The 23,127-nt window shown below is 42.6% G+C and overlaps 1 protein-coding gene across 2 annotated transcripts; it reads right to left on the bottom strand.

Annotated features, from left to right (window-relative positions):
* Nucleotides 1-2,442: 2,442 nt before the first annotated feature.
* On the bottom strand, nt 2,443-22,891 carry BCL7A (BAF chromatin remodeling complex subunit BCL7A). Of its 2 annotated transcripts, XM_059485168.1 has the most exons (7): nt 22,673-22,798; nt 18,555-18,663; nt 14,963-15,044; nt 11,589-11,685; nt 9,544-9,711; nt 6,869-6,990; nt 2,443-6,045 (listed from the first exon to the last, which is right to left on the bottom strand). In XM_059485168.1, exons 2-7 carry the CDS (start codon nt 18,587-18,589, stop codon nt 5,974-5,976), a joined length of 576 nt encoding a protein of 191 aa, XP_059341151.1. In that variant the 5' UTR covers nt 18,590-18,663; nt 22,673-22,798; the 3' UTR covers nt 2,443-5,973. The 2 variants fall into 2 exon arrangements, with proteins under 2 accessions (XP_059341151.1, XP_059341150.1); XM_059485167.1 differs by lacking the exon at nt 18,555-18,663 and having other exon boundaries at nt 22,673-22,891.
* Between the last annotated feature and the right edge of the window lie 236 nt (nt 22,892-23,127).

The raw sequence follows: 23,127 nt of genomic DNA, 5'->3' as shown, positions 1-23,127 counted from the left end.
TGTAGATTAACATAAAAGCATCATCCTACAGCACAATGTACACATTGTGTACACTATGTGTACACAAAGTCAAGAGAAAAGATCCCAAACTTACCCTGCAGTGTAAACTTCCATGACCAGAGGAGCAGCTGGATCCTAGGACACACATTCCAAAGCATTTATACTAAATTGCATATATCATTTCAGTTATAGGACCTCACACTTAAAATGGAAATGGCTCTTCTACATAGCCACCCTCAGGAGGGAAAAAGCTTCCAAATATTCAACAGCCACATGCTACTTTTTCTGGTGTGTTAAACCAGAAATAAGATCAAGAGAGACTTAAGAGATTGAGAGAAGTCTTGGGCAAGAAGAGGCATCCCTGCAATATCCCTGCAATATCCCAATTACGCCCATGCAATGATCTGACATTCCCCATTAGCGTGGAATCAAGACTGATCCCTGTGTTTAGGGAAGGAGTGGTAGGTCAAACACTTCCCCACACAGGAAAGCAACAGTAAGGAATGACCACATCATGTGGGAGCTGTCTCGGATCTTTAAAAACCAAACCTAGCATTCAGCCCTTAGTCAGCATCAAACTTGACTCAAATTCTGAAGAAAAGGCCAGTCATATTTAGCTTCAAATCAGGTTATTGCTATCTTATATTAAAATTTGCTTTAAAAAAAAAGTGTCCCAGCAAGACATTCTGAGAATATTTTAAGTACAAAAAAATTTAAAACATTTCAAAACAACACTCACAGTTTAATGATACCTATTAAAAGTCTTCCATGTAGTTTGTTAAGAACTAATCCCGAGCTAAAAAAATCACATCATTAGCAGCACTGTATAAAGTATTTCCATAACAACAGCCTGTACACTGACCTCACTAAATTCTAAGCAAGCCAGTGTTTCCTCCTGCAGGAAAAGACAGGTGACTTGTTAAAATAAAATCGTTAGGTTGCAGTGCAATTTTCTAGGAAGAGTTCAAAGTACACCATCATTTAAAGAAAGGGCAGCAGGTTTAAGCTACAACACAAGTTTCAGGTCTTTTCTGCCAGAAGCAAGGAAAGGGGCATTCCTTAAAATAAATCCACTGAATTTTGGAGACAGACCTCTGGGTTTGCCCTTTTAAATGAGCACTTAAGTGATCAGTTACAGTTCAAGACTGTCAGGGATCCTCTCCTGCTCCACAGCAGGGAACTCCAGGAGGCACAGGGAAACAGAGGCCACAGCATCTTTTGAGTATGCCTTTTCTTTCTGTTTTTCACAGGCCACCAGCTTCTGCTGATGTTCCATCAAGGAACAACACCAATTCCTTGAAAAAGGCTTTTAGCACAGGAGGAATTCAACTGCAGTACACACTGTGAACAGAGACACCCAAGCTGTTCAATGCCCACAGTGTATTCCACACCACTTAGTGGTGAGATTATCTTCCCAAATCTACAGACAGGAAGATAAGCATTTCCATACTGATGAGGGGAAGAGCTCAAGGGATCTTACTCACAGCCTGGGCTGGGGCTGAGGGCAGGAGTCCGTGCCCATCCTGCTCCCAAACCACAGGGACAACTTCCCAGGAAACCACAGGGAAAACTTCCAGCCCTGCTCTGCTCCAGGCTGCCACTGCTCTCTCCCTGGCACCAGCCTTACCTGTTCAGAGGCCTTTCCTCCTGGGACCCATCTTGAGTTACAGCCTTGCTCCTACTTGTCCTGTCCTCTCTCTCCAGTTCCACCCCGTATGGAACTCCTTGATTCGTGTCTCCTGGTTTAATTCACTAATCTGGAGAAGGAAAGAAACCAAACTAAAGCAGTTTCTTTCCCAGGCTAGTGAGTTTAAAGGGGCTGCTAAGGATGTTAGGAGCACCCCAGTAAATGTGAGAGAGCCAAGGTGGGAGCAGGCTGGGGCTCACCAGCCAGCAGGGCAGTCCAGCTGCCTGTGGAACTGCAGGCCACCTTGGGACAGAGCACACCGAACACTAAAAATAAGCTGGACACTTTATATCCATCTTGAATGTAAAGAATCTTTCCAAAACTCCTCAGGAGTTTTACCCTTGCAATCATTGAACTCGAGCTTGTTTCCAAACTGAAGCACGTTTCACACTCTGCCTTCCCTTCCCCCTCCAATTTAAGGTACCACAACATTTTAACCGAGCACCAAACGAGGAATTTGGTAAATGAATTATCTTAAACTACCAAATTATTCTGCAGATTGCTGTAATTACACTGGTCATATCTGTTGTTTTTACAACCACCACCTGCCCCTGCCCCACCACACAATCATCAAGACACCTTTGGACTTCTCAAAGGTGGATCATTTTATACATTACCAAACAAGACAACACCAGAGAATGCACATTTAAAAATACCATTTATAAAAACAGAAATTTATTGCAAATTAAAAAAATAAAAAACCAAAAGGAACCTAAGTGAGATTAGGTTTCTTGATAAAAATTATTCACACAGCGTTCATGTTGTGATTTTTTATTTTATTTTGAAATGAAACCATTGTACATTGTACAAACCATAACTACCGATGGAATAAATAAGTGAAAAATTATACTGCTGTACAACACACACACACAAATCATAAGATGGAAAACGATTAGGTATTGAAGAAAACAAAATTCTTTACACCTTCTAACAGGCCCTTAGAGATAAAGAACATTCCAAAACATGACAATGCTTATGTATGAAGATAGCCACCCAAAACCGATATTTTATACTGCCTTGTTGATTTTATTTTTTGTTGTTGTTTTGTAAGTGCCAGCACTTTTTGGAATGTTTAACAACTACTTTCCCAAGCATAAAAATTCCAAGGAATAGTTCTGCTATAAAATGTTTGGCTGAGTAAATCGATTATCCGGAAGGCCTTCCCACGTGTTCCACAAACTCAGCTAAATTACTTGCTTGCTTCTAGTTTCTTTTTTTTTTTACATATTTTTTGTTATTTTTTTTATTTATTTATTTGTAACTGAAGCTCCAACATTCAGCATTGTAGCAAGGAAGCACTTCTTGATATTTGCACTATTTCTAAAACATCAGCTGTATGAGAACTTTCAGTCATCTTGAAAAAAATTACATCTCTCCTCCTGCTCCACCTCTCAATGCTTTCAATAAACCCTTTTACAGTGAGTTCATAAAACAAGTTTTGGGTAGAGATAGGTCCAAGCCAAAAAAAAGCTGGATTTAGATCTGGTTTCAAACCTCAGTGGATCTGAATTCCATGTTCTGGTTTGGTCCCATCTGTACTTTCTGGCATTAAAATGTGTTCAATCACATCCATTGGCCCATAAATGTTATCAGGCACTTCAAAAAAAGACTAATAACAGTCTTATACACTATTTTGGATTTCTTCATACCAGATAATGTCAAAGTCTCTTCCCTCAGAGACTGACAATAACAGGTCTAAGGAACCCAAATCTATCTGCTTGTTCAGTTGTCTGTTGTCACAAGAATCTCTGGTTAAAATAAAAGATCTGAATGCATTCTGTAGAAGCTGTAAATAAAGGATTTCTACCTCAGAAATAAAGCCTCTAGGAAGATGGTTATGATGCCTTGTCTCGTTAGCCACAGAACAATGAACAGTTCTGAGCAGAAGCCACAGGAGAGAAAAGGAAGTTTATAATTAAACCTGGTTGATGTCAATAATGCCAATAAATGTTTCTATCTAATGAAAAATTTGAGGTATTTTTAGTGCTATTTATATATTTTATTTCTTCCTAAAGTACAGGAATTAGTTCCTAAATGAAAAGTCTATTTACTCCCTTGGATACGTCTACAAAATGAAAATTAAAAACTTGCTGCGATGCACCTGAAGAGAGGGATTAGTAAACACGACTACTTGTCCAAGGTGGCATCAATTTGTTTTGTTTTAGCATTAAGAATAATGAAAAGTTAGTAAATCAAAAATATTTAAAAGTTTGAATCCTTCTAGATTTGCCCATTTAATATATCAATAGAACTTCTCACAAAATATCACTTAAATCTGAATGTAATATACATACAAATCAATCATCATGGACCAGTTATCCACATTTTAGGCATACACACAATTCAAGAGAGAATTCTACCGTTTCATTGCATATATTGTGCAAATTCAGGTTTTGGCTCCTCATTTCCTTATTTTCAGAATGTTAATGGACTTCATGATCAGACCAGAAATCCCAAAATCTTATTAGGGAGCACGCTGTTTTCATGAATGATTTGCAATCAAATTTTATTCAGTTAAAATCCAAAATGTTTTATTTCAACATAAAGGAAAAGTTGAGTGTCATAGGTTATTTGGGGTTCAATCCTACAAACATCTTATGGAAGGTCAGTATTGGCTCCCCACTCCTCCCTCCCCTTTTCCCTCCCCCCAGTTCCTCATTATTTTTCCTAATAAAGTGGTAATTGCAAACGTAATGCAGTAGTCTAAGTGCAAGCCATTTTCACTGTTGGAGAATTCAGACCTATATAAGCTTCACAAACCTAATTTATGAAAAAACCTTATCAACTGGAAGCAACTTCTTTTTTATTTTATTTTTTTTTTCATCTAAAAAAGTATTTACAGTTTTTCAGCTTACAAACTACGCTCAACCATTTCCAGAGCTGTGAGATCTTATTTGAAATTGCAAATTCCATCTCCCACAGCAGGAGAAGACAGAGCAAGGGCCCGAGCCAGCAGCACGGATGGACACGTGGATGGATGTGTGTGCATGGAAGTGGGAGATCAGGGCTTATTCCCTGGAAGTACAAATACCACTGGAAGACCAGACCCTCGTGACCTGATGCAGATGGTTCCACACTTCTGCTTGCCAGGAATTTGAGGGGAGCTGCACCTACCTTGTGCCTTTCCATTAGTTCAGTTAGCATAAGCACACTTCAACGTTAATTGGAAGAGAAGGAACATTCCTAACTGCAGTTAGGAACTGGACTATGGAAACAACAAGGCTTATTTACAAGACTTGCTGAAAGAGAATAAGGAACCCCCCCCCCCACAATACAGTATTTTCCTGGAACATAGAAGTAAACATCTCATAATGAAACAGTACAATGAAATCCAGTTCAGTGAAAACATGATATCAAAAAAGACCAATTGAAAATAAACTCACTGTGCATCAATCCCTTTGATCCTATTTATGTACATAGTGGAACTTTCCTGTAAAGCAAGTTGTACCCAGTACAGAGATCTGGACCTAATACTAAGTATTTTAAGTGCCTGTGTTAGAATATCTATTCAGATCTGGACTATAAATGGTAAACATATCATGTTAACTTCTGATGAAGTTAAGTATTTAGAAGACCAAATTTACAGTTGCGAATGCCATGCATTCAATAAAAGATCTCCACTATAGCTGCTAAAATAAAATATCAAGCTCCTTTTTCTCCTTGGACTCCAAGAGTGAAAATGGCTTCCTGATTTGTAGTTGTTTAAAAATTTAAGCACCAGGGATTTAAAACTTAAAAATGAAACAAAATACCCAAACAAAAAAAGAAAAAAAAAAGCCTTACTACATGGCATTATGCAAACATAGGCCACTTTGCAAAGGAGACAGCTGCAAAACAACTTTTAAAAGTTAGCACTGTTTTCAGAACACAAGGCACAAAACAAAAGCAGACATCACGCCAGAACAATGAACTTCACATGAAAGCTAATACCTGACCTGTACCATCCTTAAATATCTTACAATGTTAAATAGAGAAATGAAAAAAAAAATACAGCAGCAACATAATTGTAATTTTGACTTTAGAAACAGTGCGTAGACCCCTCCTGAGTTGTTTACTCCAACCAATTCAGAGACAGTAACTTAAAAGTTCTCAATGTTTGTTTCACAGGAAAAAGTTTTCAGTGTCTGAGAAGTTAAACCTTTGTTAGGCTTTCTTGGATTTTTGCTTGGTAACTTGAAAAGTTAGGAGTTCTGTCCTCATCCAAGAGAAGATGCTTAAGTAAGGTTGTTCTATAATTAAGCCCATTGATGTACCTTACATAAAAACTGACCAGAAAAATCTATAGTCTAAATCTCTTCAACATTTTGTTGGGAAGCCTCTACTTTCATCTTTTTAGAAGGTGGCACTCCTTCAGAGTCCTTAATGAGGGGGAAAAGAAAAACAGCCACGTTATCATTGCACTGAAGTTCAGGCACCACAAACATCAAACAAACAATTCCCCAGCGTGTGATGTGTCCCAGACAAAGCATCCCTGGATGCCACAACATGTCCCAGTGCTGCCTGAAATCACTCCTCTACTCACATCTTACCTCAGCAGCTTTGCACTTGTCATCTACAAGGAGCAAAATCCTATTTCCAGGCTAAGCCCCACAGTGAATATTCCAAGGAACAGCCTCGATGGAGGCTGCAGTGAAACTGAGCACCCACAGGAAAAGCAGGAGGAGCAGGGCTCTGCCTGAGGATCTGCACTTGTCCTGCCCTCAGAAGGGCACAGCTGCAAGGATCATTTCTTCCTCCCACCCACCCAGAATTTTTCAGTGTTTCAGTGAGTAAACAAACACCCAAACATCCACAAATTAACTCTCCTAACTGCCATAAACATTTACCTTTATAGAAGGTGTTCTACTTCTGAATGGTCCTCAAAGGGTCCAGTAGGTTTGTTCCAAGCAATTTATTAATGCAAAATGTTAATATTCACTTAAAAACATGGTCTGGTTTAAGAAACCAAGAAATCCATCAGACCAATCTGGTTTTACTGTTCCAATTCTGTGAGATTCAAGCAGCCAGTCACCTGGACCACAAAACCAGGTACAGGCACATTTAATACTCTACAGCTGCTTTACTAAAGGTCCTCACTTTGCAAATTAATGGAAATACACAGCTGTCCTCCTTATATTTGCTTTTAACTAAAAATAAACTTTTCCAAGATCCATGCAACTGGACTATTGCATTTAAAGTTACCTGAGAGTTTTTAGATGCCTCTGTAATTAAATCATTTTCTCCAGAGGACTGAATTTCTGCTTTCTCTGAACTATTCATGGAATTTTCCATTGAAGACTGTGAATTCTGTTCATCAGAGGTATCTGAAATGGCAAGAAATAATTTTAGGCAAACAAATGAAAGCTTTCAGCAGGAGCTTTGCAGGATGTCTTCCCATCAGCAACATCCCCAGCACAACCATTTCACCCACACTGTAACCACTAATAAAAATACACAAATAAGTGTATGAATATGATGAATTAAGCTCAAACTCCAGGATCACAACCCAGCTGCTGCCTGAGTTTTTCCTTCCTGCTGCTGGAGCACAGACCCTGGGATCAGACCCTAGAGGGAGCCAAGCTCCTGCACAGCCTCAAAAATGAGGTCTGAGCCCTCAGCAAACCAGTCTGGACTGCAAGGGAACTCCTTCAAACCAGAAGCAAAAGGCTGAAGTCTTACAAATAATGGATCTAAAAACTGTGGCTAAGCAGAGAGAATAAAGTTACCTGAATCAAAATTCAGCCATATATTTTAAATCCTTTTTTTTTTTTCTTTCTTTTTAATTCTGGTGGACAGGTGTGAAGAATTCCTCAAACCTATTACAGCTGTTACTTGCTTCCAGCTTTCACTGGGTTTTGGTTTGTTTCGGGGGTTTTTTGTTGTTTGTTTGTTTTTAAAATCCTTCCCTCTCTCAAAACAAGACTTACAGAAGATTCAAGGTTAAAGCACACATTTCTTTAAATAGGGGACAGGGGCATGTAAAATGTGTTTCTAGATTCCTGACCCAAAGATTTTATGAATTTATTCCATATTAAGAGAAATGCAAGATCAAACAAAATTTTTGGACAGTTTTGGTTAATGAAGATGCCATAACCAGTGAGTAATGGGTATTTTTGTGTACTGTATAAAAAGCATCACAAGCATTTCTGAATTCCAGACAAAGTGATGCTCATCATGAGCATCTCAAAGATCACATTCAGTGAACTCGGGCAGAATCCTTTTCCTGTCCGTGTCTCACCACAAAAGCATCTTCATGCTGATACAGAAACAAGTCCCAAGGGTCCAAAGAAATCTGAGTTTTGATTTTTGCTGTGTATGTCTCAGCCCCCACTGAGCTGAGGAGCACTTGGCCATGTTCCCATCTCCCTGTGACAAATCCAGCCCCAGCCCATCACTGCTGCTCTTTTCCAGCTGCTCCTGATGGAACACTCAGCCTGCTGCTGCCCTTTGGCCAAGGGGATCCCTTCCTGAAACCACCAAGCCTCAAACTATTCCAGTGCCTGCAGGACTTGTTCACACAGCAGAATGCTTTAATCCACCTGTTTTATTTCATTCCTCATTAAGCATTTCTGACCACACAAAGTGTCTTAGAGGAACCTCCCTCATTTCAGTGGAGTAACATGAGACAGGCAAGGTCATTAACCCTGTCCAGCTGAATAATGTCCCAACTGCAGGGCTCTGACTGATCACAACAAGGTAGATAAATGTTTAATAAATTGTTTAACACAGCATTTAACCAACTGAAAACACCTGCATTAATAACAGGAATTTTTTGCTTTTGTGTCTCCCTTTCATTTTACAATACCTGGCTCTCAATCCAGAGGACTTGGTTTGATTTTCCCTAAACCTAAATTTAACCAGGGGAACTTGCATGCTATGCAACAGCTTCACATAAGCAGGTTCAGATAATATTAAACCAAGGAGTAAATCCTTACTCTTTACTGTGGCCAAATATGCAAGTGGAGGTATTTGCTCTGATTTATTCCAATTTGGTGATAGTTCTGTTGTCAAATTTTAACCCCAGTTAAAAATGACAACACTTAACATATTTGAGCACTCTGGCATTACCAAGATAAAACTTCTAAATTTAAATTGGTCAGTCGAGCTACTGATTGAAGAACTAAATCAGGAGAGCATAATTTAATTGCTTTGGTATGGGAAGAATTCTGCAACCAAATCATTAGAATGGTGTTAAGGACATCTTTTATCTGTTATAATAGGACAAAGAAAGTTATCTTCCCAAGAATATAAATACAGAGCATGTTTCAATTACCCAAAATACCATTTAAAGAGTGAGGGTCAGAACAATCCCTTAACCCACATGTATTTTTAATCTGTCCACAACTGCAATAGAATCTTGTAATGCTTTCAGAAAATTAGGACAGAACTCAGAGCTAACTTCTGAATAAGTAGCAAGCAGGATTAAGAGAAAAGAAAGCTTGCATTATAGTTTACAAAATGTAAAAAGTAATTTCAAAGTATCTCACCTCTATTTTACTGTCACACTAGGGCATCAACTTCCAGAGATCCACACAAACTAATACCTTCCAGGACTTGTGTGATTACATGGTAGCAGCCATTTCAAAGATGATTTTAAATTATTTATTCTTTCAAGACTGAGATTTGAGAACAATAAACCAGTATTTTGTTTGTTTCTCCCTGAAAAGACCCCTGAATGTCAGTGTGACCTTTCCAGCTGTATGAAAGATCACCAGCAGGTCAGAGAAATTATGGCCCATTTTCACATAAATGCCGAAAATTCAGAAACCATCTCTTTCAAATTATTATTTTCCAGTTCTTAAAGCGGATAAGCAAACAAATAACACACTAAAGGATAACTTTTTTTGTTTGGCTTTCAAATGGCCCTCCCAGCTCACCTTCTGAACCAGGCTGCTCCTTTGCCTCTGCCTGAGTTTCGTCAGACTTGACTTCAGTGCCGTCGGCTTGTGTTGCCAAGTTCTGCTCTGGGGCTGGGCTGGAATTGCTGCTGTTTTCCTGTTTGATTGGAGAAGCATCAGCTATTGAACTCTGGTTGCTATTGTCATCTGTGAACAGAAGAGTGGAAACCAACCCAGTTTGATCTGACAGGATACAAAGCACACCTGAATGCTTCCACATTATTCCCTGATAACACATGATATAATTTAGCTCATTAGGGATCAAGTTCAATCATTTAGACTCACACTACACACCCAACTTCTTTCCACACCAGCCTACAGAGTTTCCAAGCAGCTACTAAAAATCTGATTCTAATTTTATATCTTAAACCAAAGAGTGTTTTACTCAGATCTGATGCAAAAGACCCCAGAATTTTGTAATATGAGTAAAGCAGATCAACCAAAGTGGCAGTCTCACATAACACAGGGCTGAGCAAGTTCAGGCTGCACATTTCCAAATACCCAACACTCCAATGTTCAGATAAGCAGATATTTTTTAATTGACTCCTGAAGGTCAAAAATAAACCAACCCAAAACCCCTTCAAGGTGCAATGTAACATCCAATCCCAATATCAACAGTTTTTATAATTGTCCAGAATATTCTCTAGCCCTCAAAGGCTTGGATCCCAGTAATTCTCTGCAGCACAGATCTGTAGTGAACAGGAAATATTCTGCCTGTGACAGTGGTTTAAGTACTCAGCTATTATTTTACACATAGCACTGGGGTCCAACTTCCTTTAAACCAGACTAACATCCCTGGATAACCAAGAGGGAAGTTCCTGCTCCCTAAAGAAAACTCACCCTGCAAAATATTATGAATTAAATTAGTAGAATACAAGTCAATCCACCTCCCTCTGCATCTCTACAACCATTACATCCAAAGGACTTCAGGAACACAGAGCTGCTGCTGGGATCACCTCTCTCCAGAGCAGCCTGAAGTCAATTCAGATTAAATTTATTACAAAATTGTACAATGTGAAATTGTACAGTTAAAAACACAGGTGATAAGTGATAAAAAAATCAAGTAGTACATTCACCTCATGGATGGGAGAATCAAGACTTTAAAAAATTAAATTATCTGACCAAGGCAAAAGTTAAAAGGTTTGAAATAGATGAAAAATTAATCCAGACCTGCAAAACCCCTGCTCATCCTTTAACTGCAAGACCTCACTTGCTGTCAGCACTGCAAAAAGCAACCATGAGGCAGCACAAATGCAAATAAAACTGAAATTAAAAATTTACACCCCACTAAAAAGTGATCCTCTCTTATCAGCTCTAACAGTGCTGCATTCTCAGCCATAATTGTTACCCAAACACCCAGAAGGTAAAAAGCTGAAGCAGAGCTGAGCTGTGCAAGCTGCTCTGTAATAAACATCAGGCTAACACTCAAAAGTAGCATTTTTTAAAAATTAAAGTGAAATAAAATTGACCTCATAGTGCCTAACTGGCAAACAAAAAATGTTTTCTTGAGCAGTTAATTTCTTCAAGCTGCAGCAGAAGGAAGGCAGCACAGAACCAGAGCTTGCTTTCTTGGCTCTTGCAGAATTCTCTTGACCTTAATCAGTAAGAGAGTTAATAAGTACAAAACCTGCCTAAATTAGAGTAGGTCCCACTAAGCCTTTGGGGGATTTTTGGTTCTTCAAGCAGCAAACTGTTGAGGTATTACTGCACCTGAGTGCAGTGCTTAGAGTGGTAGATATTTCTAATTTTATTTTCACATTTAACTCCACTAACAAGTTTTTTCCCTTACACTCATATCCCATATATAAACAACTGTAAGTACATCCACAGAAGAGAAGTCCAAGGTACCAAGTGAGTATCTGATGGTGTTTTCCATTTTGATCCAAGGTACCAACTGAGTATCTGATGGTGTTTTCCATTTTGATTCAAGTCCATCCATCAGAGCAGTGGAGGATCTGAGGCTCTTGGTTTACACTTTCCCAGCAGTGTAAGAGGGGAACTGGGTGTGACCTTCTCCCACTCACCATGCATGTCCATCATCCCTGGGGAGGAGCTGTTCTCTGGAGTGGTCACTTCAGAGCCACACTTTTCATCTTTGCCCTTTTTCTTATTCTTATTTTTCTGAAAAACAAAAGGCACCACACACACATGAGACCATGGCCATGCAGAGAAATCCACACTGCTGTGTAAAACCCTCCCCACTGAGCACCTCTGTAAGAACAGCTCACAACCCCAACTAAAACCTCCTCCTCCTCCACAACTAATGCTGTTTCTTCATTTAAAAAAACTGAAAGATGGATTAAGAAAAATGAGATTGACCCAAAGCACAGAGCACAAGCCCTGCATGAGCTGTGGGTCCCAACCTGCTCCCACATGCAAACAAAGAAGGGACCATGGCATCCATGACAGGGAATCTGTGCCAGCCCAGGGACCATGGCATCCATCCCTGGGAATCTGTGCTGCCCAGGGACCATGGCATCCATCCCTGGGAATCTGTGCTGCCCAGGGACCATGGCATCCATGACAGGGAATCTGTGCCAGCCCAGGGACCATGGCATCCATGACAGGGAATCTGCCTGCTCAGGGACCATGGCATCCATCCCTGGGAATCTGTGCTGCCCAGGGACCATGGCATCCATGACAGGGAATCTGTGCCAGCCCAGGGACCATGGCATCCATCCCTGGGAATCTGTGCCTGCTCAGGGACCATGGCATCCATGACAGGGAATCTGTGCCAGCCCAGGGACCATGGCATCCATGACAGGGAATCTGCCTGCTCAGGGACCATGGCATCCATGACAGGGAATCTGTGCTGCCCAGGGACCATGGCATCCATCCCTGGGAATCTGTGCTGCCCAGGGACCATGGCATCCATGACAGGGAATCTGCCTGCTCAGGGACCATGGCATCCATGACAGGGAATCTGTGCTGCCCAGGGACCATGGCATCCATCCCCGGGAATCTGTGCTGCTCAGGGATGCAGCATTTGCAATTAGGAGGTGATGTAATCAGACTCACAGGAAAAAGAAGCAGCTGCACTGCTTGTGGAGATCCTGCCTGCTGAGGAGACAATTCAGAGCCTGACTCCAGGAAGAATGCTCTGAGCCCACCCTTTTGGACAGACACTGTCCTCCAACGAGGGAAGGAACTGAACCACAATCAAACACTGTCTAAGACTGCAGAAGAAATTCAACAAGTGACATCTGGAGGGACTTTTCTCTCTATTTTAATTATTAAGCTTATTTCTAAACTGCATTTTTACTTAGAGAAGCCAGATTTTACTTGCTGATGCATGAAACAGAGGTGAGAGCACATGGAATTCTTTACCTCTGCAAAATGAAAGGTCAGAGGGGTCATGATCTCTCTCAGGTTTGGTTTTGTTGCTTTTTAAAGGTAAAAAGGATATTTTTGCCACAAAAGAAACACTGAGTGTGACTGTGAGCCATTTAAGCTGACAGGTGTTTTTTAAAGAGGTTTAACCATCAGAGTGGTGAGGTCCCAGAACAGCCTTCCACAAGCAGGAGGAGGAAGAGCCAAGCTAACTGAAGTGCAGAGAAATGTCCAAGTGTCTAAGGAGCAGTATGTGACGGGGGGGGAAGTAATTTAATTTCTGTTCACCAAAATCAAAGACAACTTCCACTTGAAATAAGGGAAGGCACCACTCTCCTATTTTAGTGAAAAGCAAATATACTGTCTGGTCCTTCAGAATGGATGAAATTAGAGATAAAAAGATGTCCACAACAAAATTTAATAGACAAAATTATCCCTACCTAGTACTTATATACCAGGTAGGGATAATTTATGTAATTAAATTATATTTATATAAAATATACATGCTTGTGTGATTTGTGAGAACTTTCAGAGCAGCAGGACAGAAACCTTGCCAACACCAAGCCTGAAACACCTGCAGCTGCACAACAGGCTCTACTTGAAATAAAAAGAACGTGACCATAGGACACCAGTGTAACTGGTCCTTAACAAGTGTCCCAATTTCTGCAAATCTGGAGCCTCAACCTAGAGATGATGGCTTAGAAAACACAATTAAACTCTGCACATGGAAACCATTATATAAACTCATTCTTCATAATAGAGAACCTGACTTTGGGTAGCAGTGACCTTGAAAATTCCTCCAGAAGCTCACTTAGAAATTCTGCTTCCAAGTCCCCCAGCACCCATCCTGCAGGCACAGCTGAACAGCAGGAAAAGTGCCAGAAGCCCTGATCCTAAATATCCTAAACCCTGCACTCCCTCTCACACAGACAGCACAATTTCCCCCCACTATATACTATAAATAATAAAATCAAGACCAAACATTAGACAACCAGAAAGAATGGACAGGTTTCCCAATTCCCAAGGGGGAACTTCAGAGAGATGCTGCCCAAGCACTGGAAGAACCCCTGAGGTTTACCACAACTCTGACAGTCCCTGAAATCTGTGGGACAACCAAAGCACAGAAAGAAACAAACTCATTTAAAGCAATCCTAATAAAAAAAAATTGGTCTTAAATTTGGAGTCTGAGTAAGACAAGGTCATGACAGTGTCTTGTCTGAAACACCACCATTTTACACATCTATTAATACAGAAGTTTTCTTCCAAATAGGTCTTCACTCATATTTCAGGTAAAGTAAAAGCACATGACAGCCCAAGGAAAGAGTACCAAAGTTAGGATGTGTTTTCTGTTGTGTCATTAATTTACTGTGTTATCCTGGGTTAGTGTTCTCTCTATCTCAATATTACAATTTATATGATGAGAGTAGCAATCATTTTAAAAACCAATTTGTAAGTCCTATCAACTTTGATTTTTACCCTTCTTTTTACACCACACAAACAGTGCACACAACATAAACAGGATGCACAGACAGAACATTTATCAAGAGAAAACACACAGGACAACAGAAGCATTGCTGCTGTATTCCTTGGCTGGACATGATAATAGAAGTGATCCCAGCTCCACAGGATATTCCTACACTCATGTCAAATGTTTTCCACCTGGTTTTGAGCAGAACAGCATTGATGCACACATAGAATATGTACTCTGCCCTGTTCCAAACCAGCTGCTTTCTTTAAATCACCAGCCACAAAGGGGGGAAAAATAATCCATGCCATAACTCTCCCTCCCTGCCTCCCAGTTAGTCAGAGAAGGGTTTCAAACTAAAGGTTTCAAACTGAGTTTCAGCTGCATGTTTAAGTTATCTGAGAACTGATCCCAGCTGACTCCAGTGCCACACACTCACCCATGCACATCACTTGCTGTAGAGACCAACATCCCCCTGGAGCCTGCAAGACCCACACCAGTCTCAGCTTAAAGGCTCAGTGAAAATCAAAGAGCATTTCTTTTGACTTTGCCTAAACAGGAGCATCTACATCTGGAAAAGGCAAGATACTGCAGGATACTTACATCATCCACTTTAGGCTCTGTTACTGGTACCCATTTGTAAATCCTTAGGGATGTGTCGCCAACTGTCACCCACTTCTTCTCCCTACAAAATTACAATGCAGGAGGAGTTACACTTCAGATTCAGAAGAGAGTGATCTCCTATTGTAAGTTGTCAAGAATTTAAACAGGCTATTAAGTAGGATGATCTCTATTACATCGTCTTTAGCACTGCATTGTGCAAATTGTTCTTTGCATTTCACAACTTGCTAGAGCACTGCTAACCTCCAGATTTCTCAGGGCTCTTACTTGACTGGGTGAGTAACTGCAGTAGCAGTAATAAGATCTGGATTAAAGATAAAGTTAAGAAGAACAGCAATTGAAAATGCAGATTTAATGCCTACAGTTTTCACTTAAGTTTCTAGACAGCAGAAGAGGGTTTAGATAGACCAGTGTATTTTAATTATCATGAAGCTGTTTAATGGGATTAGAAATCTAGATGCATTTTGACCATCTGAGGTTTATTTGGGGGGCAGAAATTTGCTGCTGGCAATTTAATGCTCACTCCACACCCCTGACAGACAGACAGCTCTGCCATTCCAGAGCCTCACAGGGAGCCATCAGTGCCGTGGTGCAGAATGAGAGCCCAGCTCTGGGGAAAAGCAGAGGGGGGAAGGCACAGCCTGGGCTGCTCTGTGCACACCCTGCCAGCCCCAGGGGTGACAAAAGGGGAAGGAAATGTGGCTGCAGGGTGGCTCTGCCTCGGGGCTCCCAGGGCTGGGCTGGACAGGGATGCTGGGCTGAGGGATGCACTCCTTGAGCTCTGCACATCAGGGCTTTACAGAAGGTCCACAATGCCAGAGAAATTTCATCACGTTTCTGGGATCAGTTTTCAGGTCACAGATTACCACTGCTGGTTCCTGGGTTTGCAATGCAGCTCTGCAAATGGATCCATTAAAAGTTAACAACAAAGACCGATTCCATTAAATATTCAGGAACATCTGAAATTAATTTGGCATGAGATCTCAGGCTTTTTTTTTTTTCCCCATAAACATTTAAATAATAGATTTGGGATCCAGTTATAGATTAAAAAAATTAAAAATGTTCTTTGCAGGATGGGAGAAGCTGGATATCACTCCAAATATATATATTTACATATATGTGATAGCTCCATTTTTAGAAAGGGCCTCCAGAATCAAAAGCAGCCCCACTGTACAAATGTCACAAACATCCTCCTCACTATTTGTTTTAGCTACCAAAGCCAATCTTATATTTTTCCTTTAGAAGAGGCATTTTCTCGTTTAATTAAGAACAAAAGCAAAGCTAAACTGTATATGTCTATTTGATATATTTTGGCTCTGTCCATAATGACATTTTAATTAAAGTCCAAAACTATTTCAAATTCATTTCTTTCCTACTGCTCTTCACAGAGCAGAGCTCCCCCAATGTGTTTAGACACAGCCATTTGGGTACACTAGGTGGCTAAAGTATGTCAAAATCCAATTTCACTCTAATTTGGAGGTCTACATGCGATAAAAATGACAGTGGAGATGAGGGCATGTCAATAATGAGAGCATACTTAATTGTGAAGAGATGATCATGATATAATTTGGGGTTTTTTAAGGATACAAGGCAAGCTAGATTTATTTCTACTTAAGAAAACCTTTGAAATTATGGAAATAAAACCAACTGGGGTTTTGTTTTGGGTGTGGGGAGAGGTGAATAAATGCTTTTTTTTAAAAATCAAGATTTTAGTCTTTTCCTACAGCAAAATATTACTTAGAGATGCTGCACTGGAAAACCAAAAGTTCAAGATACCTGTTAGCATCTCAAAGCAGCCTCACACAGCATCTTCACTGGACAGACTGTAGAACACAGGAGGAAACCTATATTAGTAACTTTTTCCTTCTAGTATTAAAGTTAGCCCTGACATTTTAACTCTTCTGAGCTTCTTACCACTTTAAGTTTTGATAACCCTCAGCTCTAGGGATTTTTTAACTGATTTCAATACACAGTAATTCAGACAACAACGGGAATAAGAATATTTTGTGATGGAAGTACACCAACATCCCAGTCCTGCAAACCTATGGCTAAAAAGAAAACCCAACATCACAGTGCTATTATGCAAATATTTTTACTTGTGTAAGTATTTACAGTATTGACAGTTTAAGACCACGAAAGTATTAACAAGAAAAAAAAGAAGACAACCTCCCCTGAAACTTAATAAAAGCATTGGCAGCACAAACACAAATTTGTTAACAAAGAAACGCAATGACTTTCAGACATTCAAGATCAACAGGGTAAAATCATTTCAAGATTTATGACATTTATTGCAAATTAAGCTTAGAATATTATCTGTAATACTTACTGCCTTACCATTTCAAAACAAAACCCAAAATCCAAACAAGCAAACAAAAACCCCAAACCCACTTCTACCCTGAACAGTCACTTTTTATTCTTTTGTGCAGAGACACCATCCCAAGCTGCTGATCAGGGATTTTCACTCAGTGAGAACTGACAATTTACTGCTGCTGCCCAGGGCAGAGAGTTTGGGAAATGCTGCACAAATCATAGAGGATCCTCACTGGCCCAGTGCTGGAATAGGAATGAGGAACTCATGAACTCTTGTGCTCATTCTGTTGTGAAACCTTAAATAGTTTCTTCACCTGTTTTCCTGTCTGCTGCACCCACCCACCCCGAGGTCCTGACCAGAATTCCACTCCCATCACTCAATTCCACCTTTGATAAGTGATGACTGAGCAATATCTGTAATTGCACCATCCCTGTTATTCTCTGTAGGTTGGTCTCTGTGCTGACTGTTGGATTGGAAAAGATGGCTAATGGAACACCATCAGCCTGACACTTTATCAGGCTGAAAATGTGGCAATTATCAACTTTACTTGTCCATGTCTAGCTGATAAACTCCACAGTTTTACAGAAAAACCCATTTTGCTTGTTTTCAAAGCTCTCCTGTTTCTCCATGAATGACTCAGGAGTAACAACAGAAAATTAAATATATACAATAATATTTTTTCTTTTAATCTTCCACACTGAGAAGTATCTTCAATACTTTTAGTTACAGTAAATTCAGAAACTAATCAGTGCAACAGAAACAAACCCTTACATTTTTCTGAAATTTTGTAAAGACATTTTTAAATTCTAAACTATATCTGCACAGCATTTAAAGGACAGCCAAGGGTACAAAGGGTAACCATTAGTATCAACACTTCTTCAGTGCTTAAGCCTGAGGCATACTAATATCTCAGAACTTACATCATTATATACCCAATTCCCCATGCTAAATAACCCAAGACTCCCAAATATATTTATACTTTGTTTAATAACACTAAAGCTCCACAGATGAACATCAGATTCCACGTGTAAAAGTAATATATGGGTGAGCAAACACAACAGTGTATATTACACTTATACAGAAAGTGTCAAGGCAGCTTCTGCAGCAGCAGTGAGTGCCAGAAACATTTGATGGCAGAGACACAGAAAGCCTTTGCTGCCAATATATCACTCAAGGAAAGGCTTTCCCACTTGTCTGGCCTTTTCCCACGACTACCATTCATCACAGTGAGCTGCATTTACACACGGATTTGCTCCCACATACCCCATCTTCTGCTGGTGATCACGAAGTGACGTCATAATGCTGAATTTATCACATCACACTCACTTGCATTGCAACAGAGTTTGGTGAAAATCACAGAATTATGACCTCCCTGTGGGATCAAGCAAAAGAGAAAGGGGATGGGAAAGAATATGCCATTATTATACACAAAAAGTGCTGTCAGATGCACAAAAACTGATTTTGTGAAGCGTGGGCTTGCTTTTCCGAGCACGCCTACTGCTGAGTAGATGTTTGTCTAGTGACTAACGTGAAGGAGCCCCAGACACACATGGTGTTTACTGAACAGGCTGCAAATCCAATCAAATGCCATGCAGAGAGACTGGACAAGGACATGTGGTCACAGACACCTTTTCTCTGGGGTTATCTAAGTACAGCACATTTGGGGAGTCCCCTGCAATGTGCACATGGCTTAAAGCAAGCCCTGCTTGGTGGCCACAAGCACCTTGCTCACAGCAGAGAGAACCACGGCTCACACGTGCCAAAACTCCACCTTCAGCTCCCACTGAAGTCAAGAGAAATAATTCAAGCAAGGAAAAAGAAAGGGATCATAATTCAAGCATGGTAACAGTGTGTTTGGGCCACTACAGAACTCAATGCATTCCTGCACATACACTGGATATTTTTACTTCAACTGCCACTGCTTGAACTACAGTCCTAGGACAAAACCCACCACAGACAGGCTAAAGCAGGGAGGGGATCTGGGAGTAGCAAACAGCCTTTTTCCAAAGACATCTTGTTAGGGAGTTCTGTGTCATGACTCCTTTTCAGAGCAAAAGCCTATTTGAAGAAGGAGGCATGAGCAGCAAAACCTGCAGAAACTCAATCTCAGAGCATTACACACCACACAAAAGCATTTTAGCAAGTCTGAATGGAGACAGTGAACAGAAAAGCTACAGCAGCACAGCCCAGAAATCCTAAATAGCCACAGCCCAGGATTCCAGCCAATGGCCCAGGTAAAACAACCTGTGGGGACTTTTCCCCTCAGCTTTCTCCAGGTACTTTCACCTGTTGTCCAGGTTCACCTCTTCTTCCTGAGGTGTTATCACCTGTCAGATCAGGGCTTTGATGGATCAGAAAAAGGTCAAAGGACTCCTGAGAAATACTGCAATTCAAAGGGAAGGCAGCACAGTGGGATTTCTGATTCCGGGTGCATTCTCTAAAGCCAGGGTTACCTATCCCCACCAGGTATTCCAGACCTCCATGCTTACATGTCTGCACAGCTGCCCCAAAGTCCAGCAGTGCTCTGTACCCATGCAAATTATTTCATTCCCTCCCAAGACATCCTACCACTTATGCTTTCCTCCTGCTCACTCCTTGTCTCTCAGTAGATGCATTTTCCTTCATTTAACAAATCAGACTTTGACACAAACCAAGAGTGCCTTCAGTATTTTTCTAGTGCTGTTGAGGGCACAATAGTTTTTGCCCCTCTCTTCTTGAGAGCCCACTTGGAATCTACATGTACCCATCAACCTTTAAAGACAAAAAAAAATCCTGTACCATTTATCGAGACAAAATAATCTCAGAGGATTTTTTAAAATAGACTGACAGAAAGTACTGTTAAAGAAAGGTAGAACTGTTCTCTTACTGTGGAAATTTAACATTTGTGCCACACAAACACAAGGCAACCATGTATTCTGTAAGCCACGTGCTGCGTGTTTTCCAAAACAGATGCTCATTCATGAGCATGGCTTAAACAAAGGAGATAAGGTTACAGTAATCTCAAGATAAAAACGTAACAACTTCACTGTTTACTACGAAGTTCCAGCAATAACCAGAAGTGCCACGCGCTCCGTGAACCGACAGGAAAACAGGGGATCTGCATCCAAGTGCTGGCTGTCCAGGAACACTGATTTCCTGAGGAACAGAGTCTGCCCTGATGGAAGCTGCCTTCCAGCAGGCACATTCACAGACGTGGCAGCACAGGGATTTGGGAGCAGCAGGCACAGCAAGGTGCTGCACACCTGCCCAGGTGGATAATGCCTTGGATAAAGCCACCGTCTGCTCAGAGGAGCTCCCCTGCCCATCCCTGGCACACACTGCTCCGAGCACACAAGTCTCACAAAACTCTGTTCTAGGAAATGCTGGACACAAGGTATTTTAATTTTCAGTGGCTGCATTTCCACAGAAGAGCTGTGGATGGCAACAAATTGCTCCTATTATGCAAATGCAACTGCACACTTGGAAATTGCCGATGTGGCTCTTCTGAAGATGCAGGAATTGCCAGTGTGGAAAGTTCAATTGAACAAGCCAAGTCTTCTCAAAACACTGAAACCACAAAACACAGACTCTCTCTAGCTAATTTCCCACTGTATTTGACTGCAGGTGGAGGGGGGTAACCATGAGATTCACCTTCAAATTACGATTCCTTTAAAAATAAGAAAATTGCTTTATGTAAATACTTCCACAAAAAGTTGTATCAATACTTCTGACAATAATCAACAGAAACACTGCATGACTATACAGGAGCCCTCTATAGCCAAGTTGTCTATCGTGAAGGTTAAAATGTAGAGAAATCTATTTATACCATAAGATTTCTGTTTTACAGAAAGAGCCATAGCAACTGGCATGATGGCAGAGAGTCCTTGCCAAGAAAAAAAAAAAATAGGTATTTTGTTGAATGGCCAAGCTTCTGTTTCTACTCCTCTCTGAATTCCACAAACCAGGATTCAAAGGGAGCGTGCTGCGCTCATGAATGAAATACCTACAGCCAGAACAGTCCCACACATCCAAGCACGCTCCGGCTGGAACAAAAGTCCTGTCACAGCGCTGCACATTGTTCTGACCTTCCAAAGCCGGCCCGGCAGTCAGCAAACTGCACTTACAAACAACACCCGAGTAAAGAGAGTTCCTGAAAGCACCCGAGCTGCGGGGCTGGGGCTGCCCCGGCTCCCACACAAAGCCTGGGGTCTCCGCAATGCCCATCCCGTGCCCGGCGCTCCCGGACACCCGGCCCGATCCTTTGTCCGGCTCACCCCAACCCAACACCCTTCGTGTGCTCAAGGCCATTTAAAACTTAACAATCCATTTCACCCTCATACGAACACGTTCAACTCTGTGTTTTGCGTTTTTTTTTTTAACGAAAACAAAGCGTTAGCCGAGGAGGACAATAGAAGTGTCCCCTTGATTTCAAAGCTGCAAACCAGCTGAGTGATGAACAGTAACAATAACGCAAAGGATTTCCCCGTGGATTCCAAATGTTTAAAGAAAAGTATTTTAAGATACGTGCACAGAGACTGCTGAACAGTCTCAGCCAACTTGCTGGAAGAAAGATTCACTCTTGAGTCACACCGGCACCGCGCTTTATGCCATCCCAAATCCCGGACCGACCATGCACACCACGGCGGCGACCGCCGTACTGTATTGTTTAAACACCTCGTGAGGGTTTTTCTAACAAAAGCAAGGAAAAAAAGACAAAAGCAGGGAAATGCCAAAACGCGTTGAAGGCCTAACAAAAGGGACTTATTTCACACGGGGTATAACCTTTAATTTTATGATTTACGAGAGGTTCCAGGGGCAGTTCGCGCTCTCTCCCGGAGCGTCGGTGGGAGACGATCGCGCTCGGGTTCGCTGCGCTTTTACGCGCAAACCCCGGGAACTCCGGAGGTGAAATCAACACACAAACAGGCAACGACAGAAAATAAACTCTCGGGAGCTTCACAGGGGTATTCTTAACATGTTTTCTTTTTTTCCAGAACACTTCTCCGAGCACTATTTCCACCCAGAAGAGCGGGCGGCGGAGCCTCCCCGGGCCCGCTCCACGGGCCCTTTGTAGGGGCCGGCGGCGGGAGGCGCCCGGCCCGACCCTGCCGCCCGCCCATGCCCGAGGCGCCCGGCCCGGGACCCGCGGCGAGGGGCGGCGGGCCGGGGTCCGCGGGGAGCGGCGGGGGGCGGCGGGGAGGGGGCTCGGCCGCACAATGGAGCCGCCTCTCGCCCTCACACGCCGCCGCCGCCTTCATGTGACTCGCCGGAGCGAAATGGCTGCTGGGTGCCGCCGGCTCCCCGCCCCCCGCGGCCGCCGGCGAGCCCCGGACCCGCGCGGGGCCGGCGCGGGGCGCGGGGGGACGCGGGCGCGGGGTCCCGGCGCGGCGCGGCCCGCTCACCATTTGCGCACTTTCTCGATGGCCGCCATCACCCGCTTGATATCATCCTTCGCCCGGCTCCGGGTCTCGGCCCGCACCGACCGGCCCGACATGCTGCTGGGGGGCGGCGGGCTCGGCGGGGAACGCGGCGCTCGGCGCGGCCGGCGGCTCGGTCCGTGTGTCGGGGCGCCCGCCCGCACAATGCCGGGGCTGCGCGGGGCTCGGCACGGCTGCGCTCGGCGGCTCCGCTCGGCTCCGCCCGCCCGCCCGGCGGGGCCCGCGCTCCGCGCACGCGCGGGGCCGGCGGGGAGGGGAGGGGCGGGCGCCGTGAGGGGACGGCGGGTGGCGGGAAGAGCGGCCGGGCCGTGAGGGAGGGGAGCGGGTCTGACCCCCGCGCGGCTGTCGGGGCTGAGGGGACACCGCGGAGCCGCGGGGACAGCGAGCCGCCCCCGGCGGGACCTGCGGAGGAGGTGCCG

The sequence above is a fragment of the Ammospiza nelsoni genome, chromosome 18, assembly GCF_027579445.1.
Source record: "Ammospiza nelsoni isolate bAmmNel1 chromosome 18, bAmmNel1.pri, whole genome shotgun sequence".
In the NCBI taxonomy this organism is placed as follows: Eukaryota; Metazoa; Chordata; class Aves; order Passeriformes; family Passerellidae; genus Ammospiza; species Ammospiza nelsoni.
Note: the sequence above shows the minus strand (reverse complement) of the source record. Positions and strands in the feature narration are given on the sequence as shown.

What these genes read in the sequence shown, in the direction of transcription:
- BCL7A (XM_059485167.1), bottom strand. Translation starts at nt 22,764, where the DNA reads ATGTCGGGCCGGTCGGTGCGGGCCGAGACCCGGAGCCGGGCGAAGGAT. An exon ending in ATCGAGAAAGTGCGCAAATG is followed by an intron (nt 15,045 to 22,672) that starts GTGAGCGGGCCG and finishes GTAATTTTGTAG; the next exon opens with GGAGAAGAAGTGGGTGACAG. An exon ending in AGGCATCTAAAAACTCTCAG is followed by an intron (nt 6,046 to 6,868) that starts GTAACTTTAAAT and finishes CCCCTCATTAAG; the next exon opens with GACTCTGAAGGAGTGCCACC.